This window comes from Orcinus orca, chromosome 11 (genome assembly GCF_937001465.1).
Source record: "Orcinus orca chromosome 11, mOrcOrc1.1, whole genome shotgun sequence".
Classification (NCBI taxonomy): domain Eukaryota; kingdom Metazoa; phylum Chordata; class Mammalia; order Artiodactyla; family Delphinidae; genus Orcinus; species Orcinus orca.
Genome location: NC_064569.1, coordinates 92567196 through 92592810, shown reverse-complemented (window position 1 = coordinate 92592810; position 25615 = coordinate 92567196). Strand labels below are relative to the sequence as shown.

The 25615-nt window shown below is 58.6% G+C and overlaps 1 protein-coding gene across 4 annotated transcripts; it reads right to left on the bottom strand.

The window, feature by feature from the left end:
- GGA1 (golgi associated, gamma adaptin ear containing, ARF binding protein 1) lies at positions 1–22303 on the bottom strand. 4 transcript variants are annotated; one of them, XM_033405013.2, is made up of 17 exons: positions 21896–22270; positions 17899–17983; positions 16558–16633; positions 14927–15025; positions 13814–13937; positions 13323–13423; positions 12561–12641; positions 11373–11513; positions 11214–11295; positions 10017–10124; positions 9199–9351; positions 5697–5761; positions 5060–5226; positions 4400–4593; positions 3303–3472; positions 2959–3069; positions 1–1195 (listed from the first exon to the last, which is right to left on the bottom strand). In XM_033405013.2, exons 1-17 carry the CDS (start codon positions 21936–21938, stop codon positions 1181–1183), a joined length of 1815 nt encoding a protein of 604 aa, XP_033260904.1. In that variant the 5' UTR covers positions 21939–22270; the 3' UTR covers positions 1–1180. The 4 variants fall into 4 exon arrangements, with proteins under 4 accessions (XP_033260904.1, XP_004279502.1, XP_049550917.1 ...); XM_004279454.4 differs by lacking the exon at positions 1–1195 and adding an exon at positions 1944–2867 and having other exon boundaries at positions 21896–22303; XM_049694960.1 differs by lacking the exon at positions 1–1195 and having other exon boundaries at positions 1944–3069; positions 21896–22271.
- Positions 22304–25615: the final 3312 nt, after the last annotated feature.

The window sequence follows — 25615 nt, the reverse complement described above, 5'->3', positions numbered from 1 at the left end:
AAAAAAAAAAAAAAAAGCGCTGCTGCTTCCAGCCTCACAGATAGAAGTGGAAGTGTGCCTTCAAGGCCTGGGAAGTCCCACTGCTCCTGGCGTGGGCGGGGGTGGGGGTGACCCTTGCAGAGACAGAGAACACTCCTGCGAGTACCCCCTTCCAGCCTGAGGTCTCCAGGGGCTCTGGACCTGTGTCTGGATTGACATGCAGTATTTGGGGGATGCCTCCTCCAGGTGGTGAAAGCAAAGGGTCCCCTCCTCTGACCAGACACCCCCTCTAGCCCCTCAGACAGGTGTGGGCTCCTGCGGCAGCTCCCCTGTGCATCTCCCTCCCAGCTCTCGGCGGTCATGCTCCTGGCTCAAGGGTCCCGTGCCAGGCTGTGAGCTCTGAGGACAGGGCTGTGCCTGGCACAGGTGCTGCTCAAGAGGCACTTGCAGGACAGACAGGCAGACAGCTGGATGGGTGGCCTAGGAACAGGGAAAGGTGGTCAGAAAGACTGAAGGGATCTCCCTGTCCCTGTGACATCTGGGTCACTCCAAGCCGACTGGGGGACCCTTTTGCCCAAGGACTCTTCAGAAGGCCTCTGAGGGGCCTTACAGCTCACTGGGTCCCTCCCACCTTTTCAAATAAGGAACCTAAAGGCCAGAGAAGGAAGCACCTTGTTCAAAGTCTCACAGCAAGCTAGAGACCCCACTGGAAGAGGCCCAGGCTCCCAGCCGGCAGTCACAGGCTCACGCAACCTGTAGAGTGCGTGCTCCTGAGGGTGCTTCTGGGACCCCAGGGGTATGCCACAGGGAATAGGGTTTTGTTTCATTTAAAGGAAGAAGCTTCCAACAAGAGATTATCTTTCGGAGACATCACAAGGGTTTAGGCAGAGTCCTGCCTGGCGGGCAGGGAGGGGAACAGGAACACGTGGCTGAGAGGTCAGGGTGTCTGGGGGCCTGGATGCAGGATGGTGGTCACACTGTGGGGGCAGTGGGGAACTGGATATGCTGGCTCTGAGGCCTTGCTCCCTCTCCTGTGCCCTTGACAGCACGGCCCACGTCGAGGAGCTCTTGCCGTGCACTTCCAAGGGTCGGCCTGGCACAGAGAAGGGCCCTCATTTGCAGAACTGAAAAGAGCGCGCAGGCTCGGCTGGCCTCCAGCACTTCTCAATAGCATCTATGTAAAGGTGTTCAGCGCCCAAGTTCACACTGCGAAAAACTAGATTAGACAAAGGGAAATTGATGTCTTAAATGCATAACTTCCACCGTCTGCTACAAGAGAAAGGGCGGGCAGCCTTCCCCAGATGTCTGTGAGCAGGAACCCTCCCCAGCAGAGCACAGAGGGCACGGAGGGCGGGCTCCCCACCACAGAGCAAGCCCTGGACTAGCTCCTTCTGGCTCTGCTCCGTGCTGGTTGGCTCCCTCACCTGCTAGCCTCCAAGCCACTCCCCATTCTCCCAGTTAGACAAACACTGATAACCCAGTGGGGACGTGCAGGGGACGTGCAGGGTCCGTGGGCCTCTCCGGAAACAAGCTGCAGCTGGCACCCTGCTCCCTGGGAGTAGCCTCTGGGGAGAGGGAGCAGCTGAGGCGCGGGCCTCGGGTGGTGCTGCACCGCAGCTGTGTTTTGAGGGCTGAGTGCAGCAAGAGGAAGTTGTGAGTGGCCAGGGGCCTCCCCCTCAGCGTCTGCAGCAGCTGGGGCTCCTGGCAGGCCCGAGCAGCCGCTCGCTTCCAGCCGGGACGGCGCTGCGCCCACCACAGCCCTGGGTCCTCTCTGGTGACTCAGCAGTGGCCACAGGCCCCTGAGCTGGGCCTCTTCCGGTACAGGGACTGGGAGTGGTGAGCAGAGGAACCGTGGCCTGATCTCCAAGGAGAGGCAGAGGGGTCTGCGGGGCAGCCCCGGGGTCCTCCCACTCTTGGACCCCTCCTGACTCCCTCTACCTCAGAAGGACCACGAGAGCTGCTGGTCCAGGAAAAAGGACGTTTTATTTCCATAAATACTCCTGCTCTCACTCACACACTGACCCCACTTCTGCCCATGGACAGACGGATGGACAAAACCCAATGAATGAAAGAGACACACTGAGAACTCCAGTGCAGGACCTCCCTTGGCCAGGGGCCTGGGAGCCCCCAGCTGGGGCCACCTGTCTCTCCCACAGTCCCCCTGGAGGCCTGACAGCAAAGGGGCCAGGAGAGTGGAGTGAGACCCCCAGGAGGAGTGGGGGAGAGGTGGGGCTCCCCTCACTGGGCCCCCTGAGATGGTGACCACAGGGCCACGCAGAGAGAAAAGCTAAGAGAGTCAAACCACACACCCGAGAGTGCAAAGAGCTGGGGGTGCAGGCGTCACGCCCCCAGTCACCCGGTTCCTATGGAGGCCTGAGCTGGTCCCGGCTCCAGCATGGCCCCAAGTTATGGCTGGGCCTTCCCATAAGGCATAAGAGACAGGCAGGGATGACCCCTCCCCAGGCTGGGGTCGGGGCTGGGCCTGAGGTCCTGGCCCTTGCCCGACAGCCATGCTTCTCCCCCACGACCCCAAGTCCTTCCGGGGCCCGTGTGCAGCACTTCCCTGCTCCAGCCTCCCACCTGTGACGAAGGTCCCCACCAGTGCAAACCGAGGCCTAGCCTCCTGCTGGGTTTGGCTCAGCAAGGGAGAGGGCAAGGAAGGAGGGGGCCGCAGGGGGGAGGGGAGAAGCACCAGACCCAGGGGAATATGGCCGTGGGAACCCAGGCTCAGTGGTGGCCAGTCCCGTCGCCCCTCCTCTCCCCAGCCCCTCTCTGTTCTAGAGGCTCCCCCAGGTCTCCGGTGGGGGGAACTGATCCACGTCCCCCATCTCGTTGTAGGTCTGGTCGCCCATGGTGAACAGCAGCTTGTAGCGGAGACGAACCTTCTCCTGGGGCAGACATGGTGAAGGCAGAGGGTCGGACGGGGAAGAGAGGCTGCCCCACCCCACAGCGGTGCCCGGGCACAGCTGGGCCCCTCACCTTCTGGGGGTTGGCAAGGAGCAGGACCTGGGTGATGGCTGAGGGGTGGACGATGGGGTTAAACGCTGGCAGCTCTGTGCCTGAGGGCGGCTGCAGCTTCACCTTCATGATCTGCGGACAGGAGGGCAGGATGGGGCACAGCTAGCCCTGGCTTCTCGTCCCCAGTCCCTGGGGAACAAGGCCCAGCCTCCTGCCAGCTCCTCCTCTGGGGGCCCTTCTACCCCCAACTCCCCAAGGAGAGACAGAGACACGGAGACAGAGACCCTACCCCCGCCCTGGAGAGCTGGCCCCCCATCCAGCCCCAAGTCACCCTGCCTTGAGGGGGGGGGTCTGCCCATTGTCACCTTGGGGACAGCTGACTGGAAAACAATGTTGCGGATGGGCTGGGGGGCGGTGCTCAGCATGGAAACCACCACCACCAGCACATCAGAGCGCCCGGGCAGTGGGTCTCGGGCGAAGTGGAAGAGGACCCGGAAGCCATGTTGGTCATACACGGTCACCGGCAAGATGCTGCCTGGCAGAGGAGAAGGGGAGAGGGCGATGGCGGGGGCGGGGGGTGGGTGCCAAGCCTGAGCCCAAGCACATCCGACCAGCTCCCCACACCCGGCCGACCCCAGGCACTCGCTGCTCTGCTGGGGATGAATGAACAGACCCTGACCCAGGCTGTCGCCTTGACCCTGGGCAGCAGTGCAGTCAGGGGTGCAGTCCGGGGCTCAGACAGGCAGGTGGACTTCTAGTGTGATGGTGAAGGCAGAATGCCCACCCTGGAACCGCGTCCCAACCAGGCTCCCGAAGTGCTGGGCAGCTGCTCCCCGAGCGCGCGAGTGAAGGGTTGTGCCTGAGCTTCACGCATGTTCTGTGTGGCCCCGGCACAGCCACTCTGCTTCTGTGAGCTCAGGGTCCTCCATGCTGCTAAGAAGGCGGTACCACTACCTAGCTTCTGGGGACCCCAAGGGGGCGACACCCTCGTCACAGTGAGCTCACAAGATGGACAGCTCCGAGAAGACTAGCCCGTCTTCATCAGTCTGCTCACAGCCTGGTGCCGTGAGCGGCCCTTTTGCTCCCAGGCAGAAGCCTAGGCTTGGACCTCAATCTTTATCCTGTTTTGGTTTTATGATCTTGGGGAGTCCCACAGACCTCCCCTGTCCTGGCCCTGCCTTCCCGGGGAGGGGCGCAGGGGCCATCCATGAGAAGTCCTCTTGCCTGGGTCACCCTGGAGTTTAGAATGCAGTTTTGTGACACTCTGGGACCAGTGAGAAAACTGAGTCCTGGCAAGAGGAAGGGTCTTGCCCAGAGGCCCCGCTGAGCCGGGCAGGGCTGGGAGGGGAGCCCTGCCTTCCCACTGGCTGCCCCAGATCCAGCTCCTGACAGCAGGCAAGGCGGGTGGGGCCGCGAGCTGACCCAGCCCAGCCAGTACCCGCCGTGCCCTCGCCCTACTCACTGGGTTTGATGGACTCCAGAGGCACAGTGATGTTGGCCAGCGAGAGCTCCGTCGGTGTGGGCTGCTGCAGGGGCCCAGGGGCCTCGGGGGACACGGTGTGGAGGAGGCTGGTGGCGCCGGAGCTGGACACGCTGCAGCTGCTTTTATTCTGCAGGTCCCGGAGTGTGAGGCGGGGGGCTGGCTGCTGCTTCTCCCTTATTGGGGCGTGGTGCATTGAGAGGTGAAGCTTTGGTGGCCAAGAGCCAAGGGGCACAGGGAACGCTGGGCTTCCCGGCTGTCCCTGACGGCTGCTCAGACACCCCCCGTCTCTCTGGCCTCGGTCTCCTCACCTTGGAGCAGGCAGCTCTTGCTCACCCCACCCACTCGGGGTCAATGCCCTCGTCCCTGGCAGCCCTCTGGGCCTTCAGTCTTTGTCAGGTGCTGGCAGGCCAGGCCTAGGGGAGGGCGTGAGTGGGGCACGGTCCCCTATCTCTCATACCCTCCACGCCCTGTTGGATGGGCCCTGCACCTGCTGTGGTCACTGCTGTGTCCCTCGAGCCCAGGACAGCACTTGGCACATGGTGGTGCTCCGGCAGTGCTGCTCACAGGGACAAAGCAGCACCGGGCCTCTCCCTGATGGGCCTGGGGCAGGGGCAGGGTCCGGGCAGGGCGTGCCCTCACCACCGCACTTGCTGGGACTCTGGGGGCAGCGACTGCTGCAGGAGGGTCTTCCCCAGGAGGTCCAAGTCATCCAGACCACTGCTCGTGGGCAGGGACATCTGCGCCGGGGGCCGACTGTCCACGTTGGGGGCCGGAGCGGGGTGGGGGGGCTCCGTGCCATCAGACGACTGTTGTACATACAAAGGATGCGGGTGGGTGAGGCTGTGCTGAGAAGGCGTCAGGTCACCTGGCACTGCCCTGAGGCCCCTGCCCCTCCCGGCAGGAGACATCTGGGGAAGCAGCAGCAGGGGTGTGGACAACATTCCCGCCAGCCTGCGCCCCTCTCACCCCAGGGCCATCGGTGGGCCAGGCCTGGTCTGGGATTCTACTCGAGAAACCATCCCGTTCCAGGGACCTCGGAGTCACCCTCAAGAGAAAAGGAACGGGGAACCCCCATCTCAACCCAAGAGAAACCCAAGGCTGAGACATGCAGGGAAAAGCGCTGTGAGGGGAGGCCCGTCCACCTTCCTCCATCCTGGGATGGGTGCCTCCGCCCCCAGGGCCACCCCTTCCCCCAGCCCTCCTGCCCAGCCGTCCCTTCACTGCCCCTCAGGCTGCCTGTCCCGGCTGCTCTGACCCTGGGATGGGCCCCTCCTACCTGGAAGCTGTTCCACCCAGCACCGTCCAATCCCGGGCCTGAAGGGGGTGTGGGGTCGCCTAGGCCTGCAAGGAAGCAAGACCGAGGTAGAGCGGCTGGATTCGTGAGCAGAGGCAAGAGAGCCGGGGCAACTATGTGCTGAGTCAGGGTTCCCTGATTGCTACCATCCCCCTGCACCCCCTCCTCCGAGAGGCTCAGCTCGAAGGGGACACGCCCCCTTCCCCCCCAGAGGGAACCAGCCGCAGAGCAGAAGTAGAAACCAAAGACCCCAAGAGCCCATTCCCTGGGCCGAAACACACTTCCTCTCTTGCCACTCAGAAGCCAACTCAACTACTGAGGGCAGCTGGAGCCGGGGTGTGTGTGTGTGTGTGTGTAGAGGGCGTGGGAGACACCACGTGAGGTCCGTAAACTCAGATCCAGGCAGGCAGGGATCAGCACCCTGTGCCCGTCCAACCTGGAGGGACACCCTCTGAGCATCACAAGGGCCTGGGCCCAGGCCCGGCCCAGAATCTGAGCAACCGGGGGCAAGGTGCCGGCTGGGCCGCAGGGTCCGAGCACACCACGTGGATGGCCTGGGCAGACTCTAAAGGCCCTGTCTGCCCTGGCACGTGCCAAGGCTGGCTGACTGGCGCAAAGGAGGGCGGTGGCCCTTCTGCTCATCATCTGCTGGTCGGTAGAGGGCAACAGGTCACCAGCCAGTTTGACCTCTGCCCGCCCTGAAGCACACCCCTAGGCAAGTTCACCCTGGTTTTTAAAGAGAAGCCAAGTTACCCTGTTTGTAGCAAAGCCTGAATAAGTGAGGTCCAGCCTGACAGGCAAGGGTGAGGCATGGGAGGCTGCAACTGCTGGGTCTCCACCTCTGGACCTGCCTCTCTGAGGCCAGGGACAACACAGTGGAGGCTAACAGCCCCGGGGCAGGCACTGCAGACATGAGTCTCAATCCTCACAGCCTTACGAGGTTCTCATGCCTTCTTTAGAGATGAGGAAACGGGTGCTCAGAGGAGCTAAGTAACCTGCCCGCAGTCACACAACTGGAAAGCGATAGAGTCTGGACTTGGACAGAGCAAGGCCTAATTACTGGAGCTCAAACACAGCTCTGCCACCCAGCTGTGTGACCTTGGGCTGGTGGCAACTTTCCTGTACCTCGTCTGTAAGACGGAGACAACGGTAGCATTTGCATCAGAGGACTGTTGTCACTACTGAATGGGACAATTCAGACATGGTGCCTGCCTGGCGCTGGGACGCCCTCTCTGGCAGACGGGAAGTGCGTTTTACTTACCCCACCCCTCCCCTCCCCCTTCCTGCCGCAGAGAACCGTTTAGGATGAGCCCCTTTGTGGTCCCAAGGCTTCCTCCACTCCCCCGAGCCGGGGAGCTGGGTGGCTGCTGCCCTGCCACTTCTGGTTCTGGTTCCCACATTTTCTTTGTTTTGAGTAGCAACCAGAGGAAGCTGGAGGCTCAGGGCTCTGCTGAAGCGACCTGGGGACAGGAAGTGCAAAGCACACAGTGCCTCGCTGGGGTCTGGGCCACACACACCCGCTGCCGCCTGGCGCAGGCTCTGCTGGGGAAGACGAGCCTGTGTGTGCTTTCTGGTCATGGGGCCATCTTGACCTCTCAAGCGGGGCCAGGGTCCTCTCTCCCTGAGTCACCCCTGGCTCTGAATGAAGAGGGCGCAGGTGGGTGGGACTCCTCAGGAAGCCCCCGCAACACCCTGTGGTCAGGGCCTCCTCGGGGGGTGCTGGCTGACGGGCCCGCACAGGGGAACTTGACCTGGTCTGCTGACCCCCTCGTCTCCTGCTCGTCGCTCCAGGCCCTCACTTCCCGTTCCCGACTGACGAGCTGAGTCAGAGCAGCTACGAGTGAGGCTTCAGGATCTGAGGGCCTCGTGCAAAGCCTGGTGCCCCGTCAGGCAAGTCACTCAGCCTTTCTAAGCCTTGCTCTGGTATCTGCAGACCAGGGACGTTGCCAGCACCGTCTTCTGGGCTGAGTGGAGGGTGGGGTAAGACACAGCAGCGCTCGGAGGCCGCGGTCAGGGGAGCCCCCGCCGGGACCCCGGCACACCATCGCTTCTCGGAGTCCGTCCGGTGTGGTTTTCACCTCAGAACTAACTCAGGAGAACAGAGTCTGACTTGGCTTCCAAGTTAGTTTCCCAACACATCCTCCGAGACTCCCTCGACAGGGCAAGGTCTCCTTGACAGACCCGATCACCTCTATTTCTTCACGACTTCGGGCCACTGTGAGGAGGCTGCTCTGAGGCTCTCCTGAGGCTACGCTCTCAGGGGGCGCTGCTGCGCCTGAAAGCTGCAAACTCTAAAACTGCTTGGCCAGCGGGGTGCCCTCTGCTTCTTCCCCAGGGATGAGCCTGCTCCCCACTGGCCTCTGGAGCCCCGACCCCACCATAGTGTCTGCAGGCCTGGCCTGGGACCAGTGTGGCTCACAGAGTGCCCTGTGCTCCCGCACGGGCTTCCCTGGAGCTTCCAGAGCTCCCCACCTCTTTCTCTCAGTGGCGAGGAAATGCTGACTTGCCTGGGGAGCTCCCAATTCTAGGCTCTAACCTGCTACAGGGAAATCCCTTTGTTTTCCCGCAGGCCGCCAGAGCCTAGGTGTGGCTGGCTTATCAGAGCTGATGCCAGCCTTACCGTTTAAAAAAAAAAAAAAAAAAATTTTTTTTTTTTTTTTGGCTGCGTTGGGTCTTTGTTATTGCACGTGGGCTTTCTCTAGTTGCGACGAGCAGGGGCTACTCTTAGTTGCGGTGCGTGGGCTTCTCATTGTGGTGGCTTCTCTTGTTGTGGAGCACCGGCTCTAGGTGTGTGGGCTTCAATAGTTGTGGTGCATGGGCTTAGTTGCTCCGTGGCATGTGGGATCTTCCCAGACCAGGGCTCGAACCTGTGTCCCCTGCATTGGCAGTGGATTCTTTTTTTTAAATAAACTTATTTATTTATTTTTGGCTGCATTGGGTCTTCGTTGCTGTGCGCGGGTTTTCTCTAGTTGCGGTGAGCAGGGCCTACTCTTCGTTGTGGTGCGTGGGCTTCTCATTGTGGTGGCTTCTCTTGTTGCAGAGCATGGGCTCTAGGCGCGCCGACTTCGGTAGTTGTGGCACACGGGCTCATTAGTTGTGGCTCACGGGCTCTAGAGCGCAGGCTCAGTAGTTGTGGCGCAGGGGCTTAACTGCTCCGCGGCATGTGGGATCTTCCTGGACCAGGGCTCAAACCCATGTCCCCTGAATTGGCAGGCGGATTCTTAACCACTGCGCCACCAAGGGAAGTCCCACCAGCCTCACCCTTTGACTGTAGGACCTGGCACAAGCTCTTTCATTTCCCTGAGCCTCAGCTTCCTCAGCTGTGAAATGGGCCTGATGCCTCTCCCCCATCCTCCAGAGGACTCACAGGAGGAGGAGGAACACGCTGACCTGACTGCGCTCTGAAAGCTGCCTCGTGTGCTGGGGGCATCACCCCCCACCTGCAGCAGAGCCTGTCCTGCTCTGGGCCCCGCCCCTTCCTCACCCAGAGACATGAGCTCATCGTCAAGTAGGGAAGCTGAGGTGCTGGGCTGCTCCAGGCTGGCCTGGTCACCAGGGCGGGTGGGCGTGGCTGGGTCAGTTGTGCCCACCGGAGGGAGATCCAGACCTGAGAGGTCCAACAAGGCCGAGGTGCTCCCTGGGGTGGGAAAGGAGAGTCAGGCCAGCCTGGGGCGGAGGCCACTCCGAGTCCCTGGGGTCTGGGAGCAGCGGGCTTCCCCTCCTTGGCCACACTCCCTCTGCCCCGAATCTGCTTGCCAGGCCTCTTCTTTGGCACACGGTGTCCCTTCCTCACAGAATGTACTTCCTTCTTCCCTCTCTCTTGGCCAATTGCCTCCCATCCTTTAAGGCCCCTCTTAGACTCCGATGTTTCTGTGTAGTACCCCACCCCCACCTCTCCCAAACAGGGCCAATTCTAACCCCTCCAGGGGGGGCCGTCACTTTACCCTGAGTGGAGCCCAGCCTGTAATGCTGATGTGTCAAACCCTCCGTGCCCACTTCTGATAATTAAACTAAGCCTCGGGGGTGTGACCTAGCCCCACACAACAGGTGCCAGACTTGTCAAGTGAAAGAAAGGCCTTCCTTCTTCTGCCTGTCCTCGCCAAACCCTCGGCTCCCTCCCCTCCGACTGCATCCAGACCTCTTCCCTGCAGCTGCAGGCTTGGCACAGACTCCACCCCCAGCTCTCTCAGCGGGGGCCTCCCCCATCTTAAGGGGCCACCAAGCTCTGTGACCAGCACCCTAGCTGGGACCCCATGGCCCTCCGACTCGGGGGCCCTCCCAGCTCTCCTGCCACCTCCTCACCAGGGATGGAGGCGGCTGTGGCATCGCCGTTGACCTCCTCGCCCCGCACCAGCTGCTTGTACAGGTTGATGACCTGGGTGAGGTTGTCGTTGGCTTGCAGGATCTCCGCTGGAACAGGCAGGAGGGGAGAGGCCAGGCTGAAAGAATGTAGGGGCCTCCGGGGGGGGGGATGAGCACCCCACGGTCATCTCAAGCCTCGTGGGAGGGGCCCGGGGGCAGCCCACCTCGACTCCTCAGACTAAGGCCCTCTGCAACCTGCCCTCGCCCAGTCCCCTCCACGCTGCCCCGTGCCGGCCCCCGAACACACAGGCGTGCCCCGGCCTCCAGGCGGGCTCTGCTGTCTGAAGACCCCCGGATCTCTGCATGGCTTCACCCCTTCCTACTTCAGGTCTTTATCCAATTTACCTCAGGGCGGCCCTCTCTAACCCCCAGCCCGCACCACCAGTCCCGCCTCTGTTTTTCTCCACGCCCCCTACCACCGTCTGACAAACTGCCCCACTCACACCCCTGCTTTACTGTCTGTCTCAACAGGCTACAAGCTCCATGAGGACTTGGCTCTGTTTTTGATCACTGCCATACCCCCCGGGCCCAGAACAGTGCCCGGCACAAACTAGGCCCTCACTGATGTCACCTCCTGGGGGTCAAGGCTTAGAGGGGTCTGAGCGGCAAGCCTCTTGGGTGGGGACCAGGTGCCTGGCACATGGGAGGTGCCCAGGGAACTCCTGAGGAACGGAGGCTGAGACTGTACCTAGCCTGCTGCCCGAGAGGCCCTGGCCGATGTGGTGGCACAAAAAAGGACGAGACCCTGACGTGTGGCCCTAGCAGGAGCCACGGGGTCTAGCTCTGGAAGCGCTCAGGCCTGAGGGATTTGCTCTAGGTTTCGAGCTCACCCTTACTGGGGAGGCAGTGTCTGGAGGGAGAGAGCGTCCGGTCCACCCTGGCTCTGCCACCGTTCTGCTCTCTGATCTGGACAGGTCACTTCCCTCCCTGAGCCCCAGTTGTGAAATAGGGACAATTCTCCCTCCTGTGCAGCTTACGGGCAGTAAAGAAGGTGTCTGTGAAGGGGCTTGACCCAAAGGGTTTCTAAAGCACATCAGCCCCTGATCTCCGCTTCCTTCTTCCTCAAAGTGGAGAAACCCAAGGTCACTGCTGGAGAAGGGGGCCCCCTGGTGGCAGCTCCTTCCAACTGCAGCTCACCTAAGGCCTCGTCATTGTCCTCCGTGTCGCTGGCCAGTCGGAAGAGTGTGGGCCGCAAGCGCTCACAGCGCTGGTACAGTTCCTGGGGGCAGGAGGGCGGGCAGGTCAGGGCCGGCGGGGGCCCTGCAGTGCGTGGGGGTGGGGTGGGGGCGGGCGCACCTTCATGAGGTCCTCACTGCTTTGGGCAGCCGCGCCGCCCTGGCTGTGGTTCATCACCATCTCCGTCAGCAGCTTCACGTTGTTGTTCACCTCCTCGATGGCGCTCACCCGCTTTGAGATCTTCTCCATTCGCTTCTGGTCCTGGGGAGGCATTGGCAAACGGCCCCGGAGCACCCGAGTCAGGCCTGGACCTGAGCCAGGCACTGTCCCACACCACCCTCTGCTGGGTGTGAGATCAGCCCCTGCTAAGAGCCCTTCGGGCCCAGGACAGGGCACTCTGGTCCAAGAAGCCCTTGACCAACCCTGTGTTCACTTTCTCTCCTCTTGCCAACGCCCCCTGGACCCAGGCCTCTGCACGAGTCCATCAGAATCTCTAGGGGTGGCCCAGGATTCTGGGTTTCCAGCACACTCACCCGCTGATCTGGAGGGCTGGGAGCTAGATTCACACCTGTGGTTCTACAGAACCCTCCCCCTCTCTGTATTTGTCCCTTGAAAGGAGGTTCAGTACTTGAGAGTGAAAGGGGACCTTAGCGGTCACCAAGTACAACTGAGAAACTAGTGCCGTGACCCCCTTGAAAGGCCGCTGCAGCAGTGACCCTGCTACCCCTCTCCCACTCTGCTCACCAGGCATGCTCCTCCCTTGTGGAATGAAAGGTGGGCTTGTGCTGTGCCGTCTGATACAATCGCCCTCCTCGAGAAGAGCTGCCCTTTCTCTGGGCTGTCAGAGCACACAGTTTGCCCTAAGACAGCCAAGAGTGTCTGCCCTTTGGGTCTCTGGACTGCACTTTTTTGATGACATACCCTTATCAATAAAAAAGTTTTCAGCATGCACCCACAACACAGGTATACATACTTATAAAATACATGTGTATTATTCTCTCTATATGTATATGTATGTAAAATACACTATATTTTGAACATAGTAAGGCCTAATTTTCCTCTAACTTTTACAGAAGAGGTATTCAGCCTCACAGAAGCCAATGCAGGTCAGCTTGGCTTCTGGGAAATTCCTCCTTCCACACGTTGATCCTGGCTCTGCCCGCAGGGTCCCCCTGACTCGGTCAGCTCTTTCTCTGCTGTCACAGCCCTTTAGTTGGGCCACTGCGCACACGTACACACGACCTCCCTCAGTGGCTCAGCTCCACATCCCATCCCGCCACCTCCTTGCACTCTGGCCTTGGCCATCACCTCCTGCACCATCTCCTTGATGAGTTTGTTGGCTGCTCGGAGGTCCTCGGGGTGGGAGCTCTTCAGCAGGCGGGCCAGCATCTGTGGAGACAGAGGGACATGGCTGTGACAGCAGTCCCTGGGCCTGGGGTCCCATGCTGGCTCCTTTTCCTGGTGGTAGGATGTGAATAAGTTACTAAGCTCTCCATGGGATGGCAAGGATCTGACACCTTACAGGGTGGCCGTGGGACAAGTGACACACTGCACGTAAGTGCTCTCCGCAGCGCCGGCAGAAATAAGCTTTCCAAAAATGGTGCGCAACATTACATTACTATTGCTAGAGAATTCTTCTAGAAGGATGTACGGGAAACTCAACCTTTGCCCCCGGGACTAGCCCGGGTAGGAGAGGAGCTTTTCCTTTTTATCCTACCCCTGAGCTGTTTAAGCTCTTGCCCATGACCACATGCTTCTTTAACAGAAAGCTAGTAAAATCATTGTTGAGAAGGTCGCAGACATAAAGACAGCAAGCTCCTTCCTGATCAACCTATGAAATGCCCTCAAACCAAGCCCAGGGCCACCAGCCTCAGGCCTGCATTTACTAAGTGAAGGGCACTGCGAGGGCAGCACTCAGCATGTGTAAGGGCTCAACACCCGGTGCCCGTCACCCACCACAGCGGCCGTGCTCAGCGTAGCCTCTGCTCCAGGGACAGGGCCGCCAGGGGCTGGAACCCACTGACCCCCAGTGGGCCTGGAGTCCTCATCTGGCCCTCCCTGAAGCCTCACCTTGGATTTCTCCTCGTCTTCAAAGATCACATTCTTGGGCCGCGGCGGAGGAAGGGGAAAGGTGTTATCATCTGGAAGCTTGGGGTCGGCCTTCACAATCCCTGCAGTGGACGGCGGTGGGGAGACCGTCTCAGGGTCTGGGGCGGAGGGGAGAGGGGATGGGGGCAGGCAGGGGTAGGCTGGAAGGTGGAGGGCAGGCTTTCTCCAGCGTGCTGGGGCTGCACTTTGTGGGGTCAGGGCCTGCTCCTGAACTACCACGCCAAAGAGTGTGTGTGCGGGGTCGGGGCAGTTAGAAACCTGTATTTTGAGGCCGTACCATGGGGACCAGTCTCTGACTCAACCCCATCTTTTCTCCATCCAAGCTGGCCTCAGGCAGAACCATAAAGAGGCCCCACTGGCTCTATGTTCTTGAGAAGTTAAAGGGCAGACCTAGGACCTTGCTGCCAGAGCCCCGGGGAGGAGGTGGTCACACCGCACCTCTGGTGCCTCACCCTGCTTCTTCAGCATCTGGTAGGCCTCTGCGATCTTCACCTCCTCAGGGAGGCCGACCGTCCAGCTGTAGAGAAGCTCCAAGATCTTGTTCTTCACCTTCTCCGACGTCCGAGAGCCCAGGTACTTCGGGGACGGAAGGGAGAGGCGGCTTTGACATTGCCCGGCCCCACTCACTGTAGTCCCAAGCCCAGCCTAAACCTGGCTGCGTCCCCAGGACTCCTTCAGAAACCTCAGCCTACACGACCCTCCCACCTGACCAGCCTGAGCTCACCTCCTGGCCCTGCTGCTGCTCACTAGCTGTGCGAGCCCTGGGTGTCCCAGTGCCCCGCCTGTTGAGTGGGGATGACAGCAGCAGCACCGTGCTGGGGAAGCAAAGCTGACACAGGTAAGGCCCAGAGCCTGGCGCCTGCTCTCGGCCAGCTCGTGGAAACCCTAACTGTGACCTCAGGAAGGAGGAGCCACCAGGCTCCGGGCTGACCAGGGAAGGAGCAGGTGTGGAACCGCTCGGCCCTGGGCTCCATTCAGTCTCCCAGCAGCACACTCAGCAGAGGGAACTGGCTCTCACTCTGGTCATCGCCTGAGAAAAGCTGCTGGGTCATTCAGCTGCTCTGGTCAAGGGGTGCATCTGAGCAAGGATGGGCGAAGAGGCGGGCTCTCACCCAAGGGGCATCAAACATGTTCCTGCCCTAGGGGCGGACTCCTCAGGCCCATCAGAGGCTCTGTCGCTCAGGTTTGGGGCCTCAGCATCCAAGACCTCAAGGAGGCCACTCTTGTGAGGGGGAGACAGGGAGACCCTCCACTAGACACCTAGGTGGGGTGCCGTGGCCAGGTCTGCAGGGAGAGACCTCAGAGCCCGAGCAGCCCACGCTGGGGAGGCTGTTCTGCGTTCAGTGCACTCATTCCTCCCTAAGCGCCAGGCAGCTCCAGAGCTGGCCGGCCACCAGGCAGCCTGGAAGCGTTCTTCCTGGAAACCCAGCCGTCCCGGGCTCAGCTGTGAAGGGAACCCTGAGAAAGGGTCTGTGTTTGTGTTGGGTCAGGATGAGGCCAGTCAGTCACCCCTCCTCAACCGCCATCTGACAGCGCAGGTCTGAGCGTGCGCTGGGAGCACCCACCTTGGGAGACACGACCTTGATGAGCTCGTTGAGGAAGCGGAACTTGCCCACCTCGTCGTGGAACCTTTTGCCGCAGCTCTTCATGCATGTTTCCAGCACCTGGGGGGGGTGTGTGTGAGGTGCGGGGACCCCCAGGGAGGATCAGAGGAGGTACCCTCCCTCCCACGCCTCAGCCAGGGCCCAGAAGCCCAGGGACCGGCAGTGAGAAGGGGGAAGATGACTCTTGAGAAAAAGAGGATTCTGAAGTTCAGAGACCCCCTGAGACTGATCACCACCCGCTGGGGGACAGGGCTGGGCCACCCCGAGAGCCTGGCGATGCCCAACTCGCAGCACCGACTTAGTCCCTCCGTGGCTTGGCCATATCTGAGGACCACTTGTAAATTACTTCTTACTATTTTCCTTCGATGATTTTTTGAAACGTAAATAGGCACCATCAGACTCAGCCTCATCCTAAGCTAGATGCGTGTGAGATCAGAGGACTAACGTGTATCTCAGCCTTGTCCTAAGCTAGATGCGTGTGAGATCAGAGGACTAACGTGTATCTCAGCCTCATCCTAAGCTAGATGCGTGTGAAATCAGAGGACTAACATGTATTTCAGGGGAAAAACCCCACCCAAACCCTAACATGTTAAAACAAATACAGAACTATGAAAAGGAAAACTGTTTATCTACCACCGTCTAAAATCAGCTTTGCTCTATGGTTTGTTGCTATCTGACGCATGCTTGGGGGCCACAACAGTGCACCCCCTGCTCTTCTGCTACTGGCTCAGCTTTGAAACCTCTGGCCTGAGCCCAGTTGTCACCCCTTGCACCCCTGTGCTGTCCTGTGCCTGGAGGCCATCGATGGGCTGGCCCGGCCCGGCCCCGTAATGCATCTATAAACACGGAGCTCTATAAACACGAAGATTCCTGGATGCATATACTATAGGGGTTCTGGGCGGCGGGTCTGGGGTGGGGCCCTGATTCAGCCTCCTGAAGGTCTGAGGCACAGCTGGAGCTGGGAATCCCTAGCCCGAACAACCTAGGGCTTCCTCCCCACAAGAAGCCTAACTGTGCAGGGTCTGGGGTGGGAGGCCAGCCCACCGGTTCACTGGGTGCCATGGGACCCTCAGGGGCTGGGCCACACCCCCATTCAAGGCCATCTGGGCACAACTCCCTTGGGCTCTAAAGAAGAACTTGGGGGCTTCCCTGGTGGCGCAGTGGTTAAGAATCTGCCTGCCAATGCAGGGGACACGGGTTTGAGCCCTGGTCTGGGAAGATCCCACATGCCGCGGAGCAACTAAGCCCGTGCACCACAACTACTGAGCCTGAGCTCTAGAGCCTGCGAGCCACAACTACTGAAGCCTGCGTGCCTAGAGCCCGAGCTCTGCAACAAGAGAAGCCACTGCAATGAGAAGCCCACGCACCATAACGAAGAGTAGCCCCCATTCACCACAGCTAGAGAAAGCCCACGTGCAGCAACGAAGACCCAACAATGAAGAGCCAATGCAGCCAAAAATAAATAAATAAATAAACTTATTAAAAAAAAAAAAGAAGAACCTGTTGGGACCCCAAAAACCTCAGTCTTGGCCCCCACGGTGCCACCCACATGGTCAGGGGACAGATGGCACCGTGCTTCCCTTTCTCCTCACCGTCAGGGCCTGGATCGCCTCCCACTCCTGCGGGGACTGGATCTTGTGGGCCAACAGCCGGGTGGCAAGTGGAGGCCTGGGTGAGAGGAACAGCAGAGAGCCAGACTAGCCACAGAGCCCCGGGCACCCCAGGGAGGGCGGCCACCCTTCCCCACTGGAACTGCGGCCGGCAGTGGCTTCTCCAGGACACATGCAAGGGTCCAGCTCCCTCTCCGGACGGGGCTGGAGACTGTGGCACCAGAGGGCAGGACCAGGTAGGGAGCGCAGGTCGGGGACCTTTGAAAGGCGCGAGCTCAGCCCGTTGGCCGGCTTTACTGAGAACTGTGACCTGCCGTGCCCTTGGCTTGCCGTAGGGACAAGTACGGAGAGATGGCCACAGCCTTCAAGGGCCCAGTCTGGGAGCAGAACATGACAATGTGCACAGAATATTCTGCTGGGAGAAGTCACGGTGGCAATGGTGACATCATCTACCAGATCATGAAAGACCTGTCACCAGTGACAGTAACAGCTAACACATACGGAGCACTTACGATGTGCGAGGCACCTCACGTCCATTTTCCTGCCTAACCTCCATAAGAGCCCCCCGAGGTAGGCAGCACTATCACCTCCACTTTACAGTCTCAGAAATGGGGGCTCAGAGGCATCTAGTTACTCGTCCAGGCGACTCAGTTAACAGAAGGGATGGGACTGTCACCTGAGCAGCTGGACTGGGGAGCACACACGTCACGCTGTCTGCACGGCATCCCAAGTGGAGCGTCTATGCTAATGGGGTGCGGCAGAAGCGAAGCACACTGAGCTGTGCTCCCTAAACTTCAGTGCCACCTGGGGAGCCTGCTAACAACGTCTCCGCCAAGCTCCCCACCGGGCAGTCTAGTCCGAGTCTGGGTGCAGCCCACAAATGGACATTTTTGACAAACACACCGGGTGATCCTAATGCAGATGGTTCTGATTCTTCCTTGAGCAAAGGGCCTGCTGGCCCCTCCCAGCTGGGGAGCACGCAGTTCTCTGGGAGGCCCTCCCCAACAAAGCACGGGTGCGGGTCAGGCAGCCCTGGGCTTCATCAAGCCCGGGACTACCTCCTCCACTCTATGAGACCTTGGGGCAACTGCTGAGCCCCCCGAGCCTCGGTTTCCTCACCTGTAAGATGGGTCCAGCAAGGCCCACCTCAGAGGGTGGCACACAGTGGCACTGAGTACAAAGTGCACGCTGCCATTGTTAATTTGGGAGCACTTAAGAATGGAAACTGGGTCTCAACTCATCCTCGTCTCTGCCCAAGGCCAGGGTCTGGAGTGTGCACGGCAGGTGCTGAGTGTGGGAGTGAAAGACGGGGAAGCCACCTACCCCTCAAAGTCCTCGTTGAGCTGCTCGCAGAAGCCGTTGATGCTGGCCCAGTGCAGCTCCTTGTTCAGGGGGTTTGTGGCTCTGTCTGGAGGAGAGAGGGCCAGTGGCCTGGTGAAGGGATCCCTGCCTCTCCCACTCCCTGCCCTGGCGCATGGCTGAGCATGCGAAAAGGCCTCCCCTGGACTCCCTGCTCCGACGGCCCCAAGACCCCAGCGCTGACGTCCGTCAAGTCAATGCACAGAGGAGCTGCCGTCTGCGGGCTTCTCCTTGCAGCTTCTCCCCGAAGGGTCCCGCATCTAGAGATTGTGCTCAGGGGTCGTTCCCCTCCCGCATTGCCCCAACCCCTGCTGCTGTACGCCTGTCTGCACCTCCTCTGATTCTGCTCCTGAAGCGTCCCCATAATTCTCACAGAATTTACTCTCAGAGGAGATCCAGAGGTAAGGGAAAAAAGCAGTAGTTCCAACCTCAAGGAGCTTTGCAGCTGGGAAGTGGGCCAAGATCAGCTAGGTTCTCAATAGAATGTGACAGAGGGAGGCAAAGGAGCCGTGGGAACCGGTAACTGGAGGAGGGGACTCAGGGGAGCCTGGAGCCAGGGCAGGCTGCCTGGAAGAGGCAACACAAGAAGCACTGGAGGGACTTAACCAGGCTGGGGGTGACGTGCCTCGGAACAGCTCAAGGGTTGCGGGTGAGAAGAGCTGTGGATAACAGCTCAGGGCAGGGCATGGGGGACCTTGGGAAGGAGTGCGGCTCAGGTATTGCTTCCTTCTTCCCTAACAGCGCCACCTGCCCGGGGCAGCACTGCCGAGGCAGCTCTCTGCTGTGTCCCCCAGACCCGAACTGCATCATGGGTCCAAGTCTGCTATTGCACCGCATCCCAGCCACGTATGCACACGTCCATAAATGCACACCCAGTAACTGAGTGAATGGACGCGGGCTCAGCTGCAGGCAGGCAGGGGGAGGTTCTGGGGGAATCCGAATCCAGGAGTAGGTAGTGGCCAGGAAAGGGCCAACAGGAAGGGGTGGTAAACAAAGCCAGACAGTACCCCCCGACCCCCAACGCTGGTGAGACAACAGCTAAAAATAAACAACAAGGTCCTACTGTATAGCACAGGTAACTGTATTCAATATCCTGGGATAAACCACAATGGAAGAGTATAAAACAAGAATGTATGTATGTGTAAAGGTGAGTCACTTTGCTGTATAGCAGCAATTAACACATTGTAAATCAGCTGTATTTCAATAAGACTTTTTAAAAGCCCCCAAAATTTAGTAGGTCACTTAACTTCCCCGAACCTCCATTTCCCCATCTGTAAGTTGGAGCAAAGTAAGAAGTGATCTGGGATGACAGCAACTCTATCCAGGGTAAGGCGTGGGGCAGCCGGAGATGGATCTTCATCGCCTCCCAACAGCCTGTCTCCAAGCGTCACCCTGTGCTGGTCAGTTCTGCCCAAACCTGAGGACGGAGCCGAGGGTGTGGAGGGCACAGCCCAGGAGGTGGGACACGGAAGGATCTGTGGTCAGGAGGAGGCTGGGGACTCGGCCTGTGACGCCTGCCTATTTGGGGCTCTGTGCTCTGGCGGGAGGCCTGGAGCCCCAGGATCCCAGTGCCTGGCAGCCAATCATTCAATTCATATTTATTCAATAAATATTCTGAGTGTGGGACCACAGCAGTGAACAAGACAAAATCCCTGCCCTCTTGGAGCTCACCGCCCAGCAAGAGAAACACTGACTACTCAGATAAACAAACAGGATACTGTACACTGTTGCAGAATGCTATAAAGAAATACAGAGCATTAAAAAAAAACAGAAAGAAAGAAAGAAAACCAGAGCAGGGAGAAGGTATAAAGAAGTGTGTGTGGGGGGCTGCTTTCTGGGAGGGCTCTCAGAGGTACAGCTGAGCAAAGATCTGAAAGAAACATTTCCTCTGTGCATACAAATCTCTGCTCCAGGAGCCCTGCAGAGCCCGCCAGTCCCTGGGAGAAATGAAGCCCCTGCTGACCACCCAGGAACACCAGAAACAGCTGCCCCCCCATCTACTCTGCCTCCCAGCCTCCCAGCCCCCCAGCACGGCCAGAGGCTGCTTAGAAAACTAGAATGGGGCTGGATATTGCCTACTCAATGACATCCAGCCGGGGGACCCTAAAACAGGAAGTCCCTTAGAGTGTCAGAGACACATGAGTCTGAGTGAGGACAGAGAAACTGGTTCTAGAGCCCGCTCCTAAGTCAGAAGCCAGTGAGGAAGAAGTAGTGGCATCATGAGACATCTTCTCTGCATCTGGTTCAGAGCGAGGGCCTCTGGGTCCAAGGAGATCTGACCAACCTCTCTGGCCCTGGCTCCCAACTCCCAGCCCTCTTACCTCTACCTGGGGGGCGCACTTTCCCCAGCAGGCAGCAGGGTAGAACACAGAGGGAAGGAGGGAATTGTTTCACAACAGGGCATGACTCCACCCTGTCACTCTACAGTGGTGACAATGTCATCAGTTACCCACCAAAAGCTACTCTTCACCTCCAGTCACTGCAAGGTAAGAGCTTACAATTTTGCTAGGGCACAAAGGGCAAGGAAAAGAGAAAACCCCATCAGCCGCGATCTATCAGAGCCTAGCCTCCTGCCAAACCTGAGGGGCCTGACTCCTGTCTGTTTTTCAGATCAGACTCTTTGGCCTCTCAGAAAATCCCCACTGTTGCTAAACCTGACACAGTTCTGTAGCACCCACGGCTCAAGGCTTGCGGCCTGTCAGATCTGTCAGCCAGGGCCCTGCCCATCCCCCCTAAGTTACTGCTGAGACCTGGACACTTGTGGCGTTCCAGAACAGTCTCCACGGCCTCTGAGTGCTTCCTTTCCATGCCCTCCCCCACCACTGGCCAACTGACTCTGAAACATCCGTGGAGACGGTGTGCTTCTGGGACCATCCTCAGGATTCAACTCTGCACAAGACTGGCTTAAAAGGGGCTGGTCATAATCCCAAATCACCCTGCGCAGCTCCCTGGTGTGCCTGGAGTCAAGGGGCTGAGATGAAAGTAGACCCAGAGGACTCTCTGAGGCCCTGGTACAGATGTGACCTGAATGGGAGCAAAGACTTGGGAGGGAGCTGTCCCTAGTCCAGTGGGGGAAGCAAGCCGTGCTCTCAGAGTCCAGTAGTGGGTTATGAGAGCCGAGGATCTGCAGTGTGGGACATGGAGGTCAGGTAGACAGTGTGAGGGCTAGTACTCAGCTTAAGTAGTAGGAAATCGTGTCTGAGGAGACACAGGAGGAGATGCAGGGCCCTTTGGAGGAAACTTAGCAAGGGCTAGGAAAGGAGTCTTTGGTGGGGGATGCAAAATCTCAGGGTCTGGACTGAGAGTAGTGATAGAGAACTTGAAATCACTTCTGGAGTCTGAGACAGGACCCTCCCAAGCCTGTGGGGTTTGGGGGTTTCTCACTATGTGGCCAGAGCGCGGGGGATTCGATGGGTTAGTGGGTCCTACCTTCCAGGGCGGGGGAACGAACAAATGTGAGTTGCAAGCTCAAGAAAGGGATAGGAGAGAGTCACGCCATGCAGCGCCAGAGAGTGGAAGATTCGGGGCTCAAGGGGAGCCTGGCCCCTCGCTCCCGGGTGTGAGGTGCAGCTCTCGGGGCCGCTCGCTTGCTTCCTCCCTGAGTCCAGGGAATGACTTGGGTGTCCGCTCCGCGGAAAAGTCTGGGCCCGAGAGAGTTGGAGGCTGCTCTCTCTATCCCGGGGGTTCTGGGCGCAGAGCCGGGCGCAGCTCACTCCTCCCCGGGGGTCGCGGCCCAGGAATCGGAAGGGTGGGCGGCGCCTGCTCCCATCGCCGGTCCGCGCAGCTGGTGGGGTCCCCCTTAACCCCAGGGTCGGAGGTATGGGCTTGGGACACCGCCCCTACCGGGCCGGGGCAGGGCGTGAGGAGGGGGCGCCGCGTACCCCGCCCCCGCCGGGAAGGGGCCTGCCTAGTGCCCCCGGTTCCGGTTCCGGTCCGGCCCGCGCCCCTCCCGGACACTCACTGATTCGCGCCTCCAGAGTCTCCGGCTCCATCGCAGGCTCCATCCGCCACGGGCCCCCAGCCTCGGCACCGCCCCCCGCCCCCCGGCGCTCTCGCGGGACCTCCTCGGCACCGCCCTCCGCCGATTAAAGGGGTAACGTCCGTCCCGACGCGCGGAGAAGAGCATTCGGCACCATAGAGACGCGAACAAACTCGCCTAGAGCGCCACCTGCTCTCCCAACCCCTCCCCCAAGCGGCGTTAACATCGTGGGAGGGACTCGCCGCCTGCCTTGGTCACAGCGCTCTGGCCGGAAAGGAAGCCGAGGGACTTGGGGCTGAGGGCTGCACCATGGAAACCCTGCGGGACGCTCTAAGTCGTTCTGCGTCACGGCGATGCCTATGATCGCTTCCGGAAGAACTTTCCGCGGCCATGTTTTTGAGGGGCTCTGAGATCACTTCCGTATCCCTGAGCGGGTATTTCCGCTTAGATGCAAAAGTGGGAGGGTGTCTTAAAACGGCAATGACGTGTGTTGGCCGCTGTGAAAGTAAGTCAAAGTTTGAGTGCTTACAGTGTCCCAAGTATTGTTTTAAGCACCTTTTTTTCTTTTTTACGCGGGCCTCTCACTGTTGTGGACTCTCCCGTTGCGGAGCACAGGCTCCAGACGCACAGGCTCAGAGGGCATGGGTCACGGGCCCAGCCGCTCCGCGGCATGTGGGATCTTCCCAGACTGGGGCACGAACCCATGTCTCCTGCATTGGCAGGCGAACTCACAACCACTGCGCCACCAGGGAAATCCTAATCACTTTTTCTACATTTGTCTATTTACTCCTCACAACATGAACCAGGTAGTTTGAGATCACACAAGTGGCAGAGCCGGAACTCTGTACCGCATTAATTCTGCAATCATTTCATGCACTCTGTATTCGCCTTTCTCTGGGACAGGCGCTGGAAGAGAAAGGCAAGGCCAGATATTTATTACACAACGTGGTAGGGGAAGCCCACGGGGTGATGGCAACACAGGAGGGGCCCTCTATCCCAAACTGGGGTGAGGTGGGGGAGGGGCTCTCTTGTCAGGGGAGGTTTCACAGGGGAGGTGATATTTAGCTGAAAGACATAATTCTCCAGGTAAACCTGGTGTGAGAAGATATTTCAGGTGGAGGGAACCAAAAGTATCAGGGCTCACAGGAGAGAAAGAGTATGATGAAGTCAGATAATTGAAAGTATTTCAATACGGCTTCAGAGGATGTAGGCCTGGAAATACGCTGGGGCAAGATCACCCAAGTCCTGCGTTTAGCCTTTTTTCTTGTGAACTATGCTGGAGGTGTCCTTAAAGAGTTTCACGCGTAATGGTGACAAAGTCAGGCTTTTGTTTTAGAGAGGTCCAGGCGGCCACAGTGGGCGGAAGATATTGCTGGGTGCCAGACTGAAGTCAGGCAGGGAAGAATGAATAGGCTTCCTAGCCTCAGTGCCTTTTCTCCTGCCGTTTCTCCCTCTATTCCAGACCCTTTTCATCTGTTTTCCCACACGCGGCCCAGGGGAGCCCGGTTACCGGCTTACCCGGGTCCGTTGCATTCTGTCGCCCCCTGGCGGCCCACCGGGGAACTGGCCCGTGGTGTCCTCTCGAGCCTCTTGGTCTCCGGCAGGGTTAAAGCGAGACCGAAACAGAGAATCTGGCGATTCTGGTTCTGCTCAGCCGTCGCCCTGGCAGGCGACCTCGATTCACCTTGCAGAACGGAACTGACCTCATTAGGGAGTTGAGAGGCATGTGCTGGGTCAGTTTTTCCCTAATCTCAACCATTCAGCCAGCTGGGACGCTTTTCTAAATTCTCCCCCACGGGCCATTAAAATTATAGAGGAAAGTGATATGTATGTTTATTGCATTCCTCAATAAAAGCTGTAACATAATATGTACTTAGAGCTCTTTTCCTTTGTTTCTTTTATTACTGAAATGAATTATTGCAGAAATAAAATGCAACCGCATTTACCACATTGATTTAGGGGCATATACACACTGTCAAGACTCACTTTTTTTTTTTTTTTTTGCGGTACGCGGGCCTCCCACTGTCGCGGCCCCTCCCGTTGCGGAGCACAGGCTCCGGACGCGCAGGTTCAGCGGCCATGGCTCACGGGCACAGCCGCTCCGCGGCATGTGGGATTTTCCCAGACCGGGGCACGAACCCGTGTCCCCTGCATCGGCAGGCGGACTCTCAACCACTGCGCCACCAGGGAAACCCTCAAGACTCACTTTTTAAAGACGACATAGATTTGACCAGGGTTCAAATTCTGACTTGACTGCTTTCCAAACTGTATGATCTAGGACAAGTCACTTAGACGCTCTCCATCTCAGGCTGCTCATCTGAAACACGGTTGTGAGACTTCAGTGGAAGTGTGTCTGCAAAGTGAACTCCAATAAATGCTCTCCACCCACTTTCTCTGCTGGACTTCTCTCCTTAGCACTTATCTATCCTAGCACCGTCTATTTCCTTTCTACATCGTGTTTTCTGTCTTCCTCCCCCACTGGAATGTAAGCTCGGTGAGGATGAGGAATTTCAGCTATTTGGTTCACCGATGTATCCTCAAGGCTTGAAAGAGTAACTGGCACATAGGTGTTCAATCAACATGGATTGAATAAATGAATAAGTTGAAACTATTATTCATAAGCTTTATGGATGAAGGGGTGCAGGAATGTGCTCAGCGTTGCACAGCGAGTGTGTGTGTGTGGGGAGCCAGATCGTACTTTTACTGAAGGCTCTAGGCTCGCCTCACTGAGTCCTGGAGAGCAGGGATTGGTGAGGGAGTCAGGAAGTGGCTATGCAGGTAGGGCCTGGCCCAAACTGGGTGTCAGGGTAGAAGGTGTGGAAGGAAGGATCTGAGGATGGTGACGAAGGTGAGGATGGTGAAAGGAAGGAGGACCAACACAGGAAAGAGGAAATGCAGGAATTGGGCCTTTGGCCTCTGTTCCCTTCTCCACCATTTGCAAATGTGTTCCTTGGAGTGACTTGGGTAACCCCTAGGAGGGGGTGGGCAAGTAGAGCTGAGCTGTCCTTGAAGCAGCTATAATCAACTAATCCAACTGCTGGTTTTCTCTGAGGTGGCTACCTGTGTCAAAATCCCCTGGGGAACTAATGAAGAAGTCAGGCTCCTGGGCGACCTCGTATTCAAGTAGGACTCCCGGGACGTGGCCCAGGAATTTGCAGTCCAAAGTTAGCGTTATCCTATGCTCAGTCCATCCCCGGCTCCCTGAACCCCCTTTGCCTGCTCTGGTTCCTCAAAGACCTTAGATCCGAGATGTGCACGTCTGGGGTAATACAGACCCACCCGATGGCCTGACTGCTTAGCGGGATCCTGGTGTCCGACCTTCCTCTGCCCCAGCTCTTCGTAACATCAGCCTCTCCCAGCTCGATGCTCAGGTATACCAGGTAGGGTCACACTCGCTGTGTGACTGCGTTGTGTGCCAACGGGGTTAGAGGATAAGGGGCTGGGGACTGAAAGGTCTGAGCAACCCCGTTCCGCCCCCCCACCCCCATCCATACCCCTTTCCAGCGGGTAGGAAGATCTGGTTTTTACAGAAGGGTGTGGCTACAGAGGCCGATATTATGACCCTCCTTCCACTGGCTGGAAGGAAACTAGAGAACACGGATTTCACCAATAGGAAGGCAATATGCAAATATTGCCCAGCGTTAATTGGCTGATGGACAGATGCGTACCATTCATTCTTGTGCTCTGAGACTTGGAGCTTGG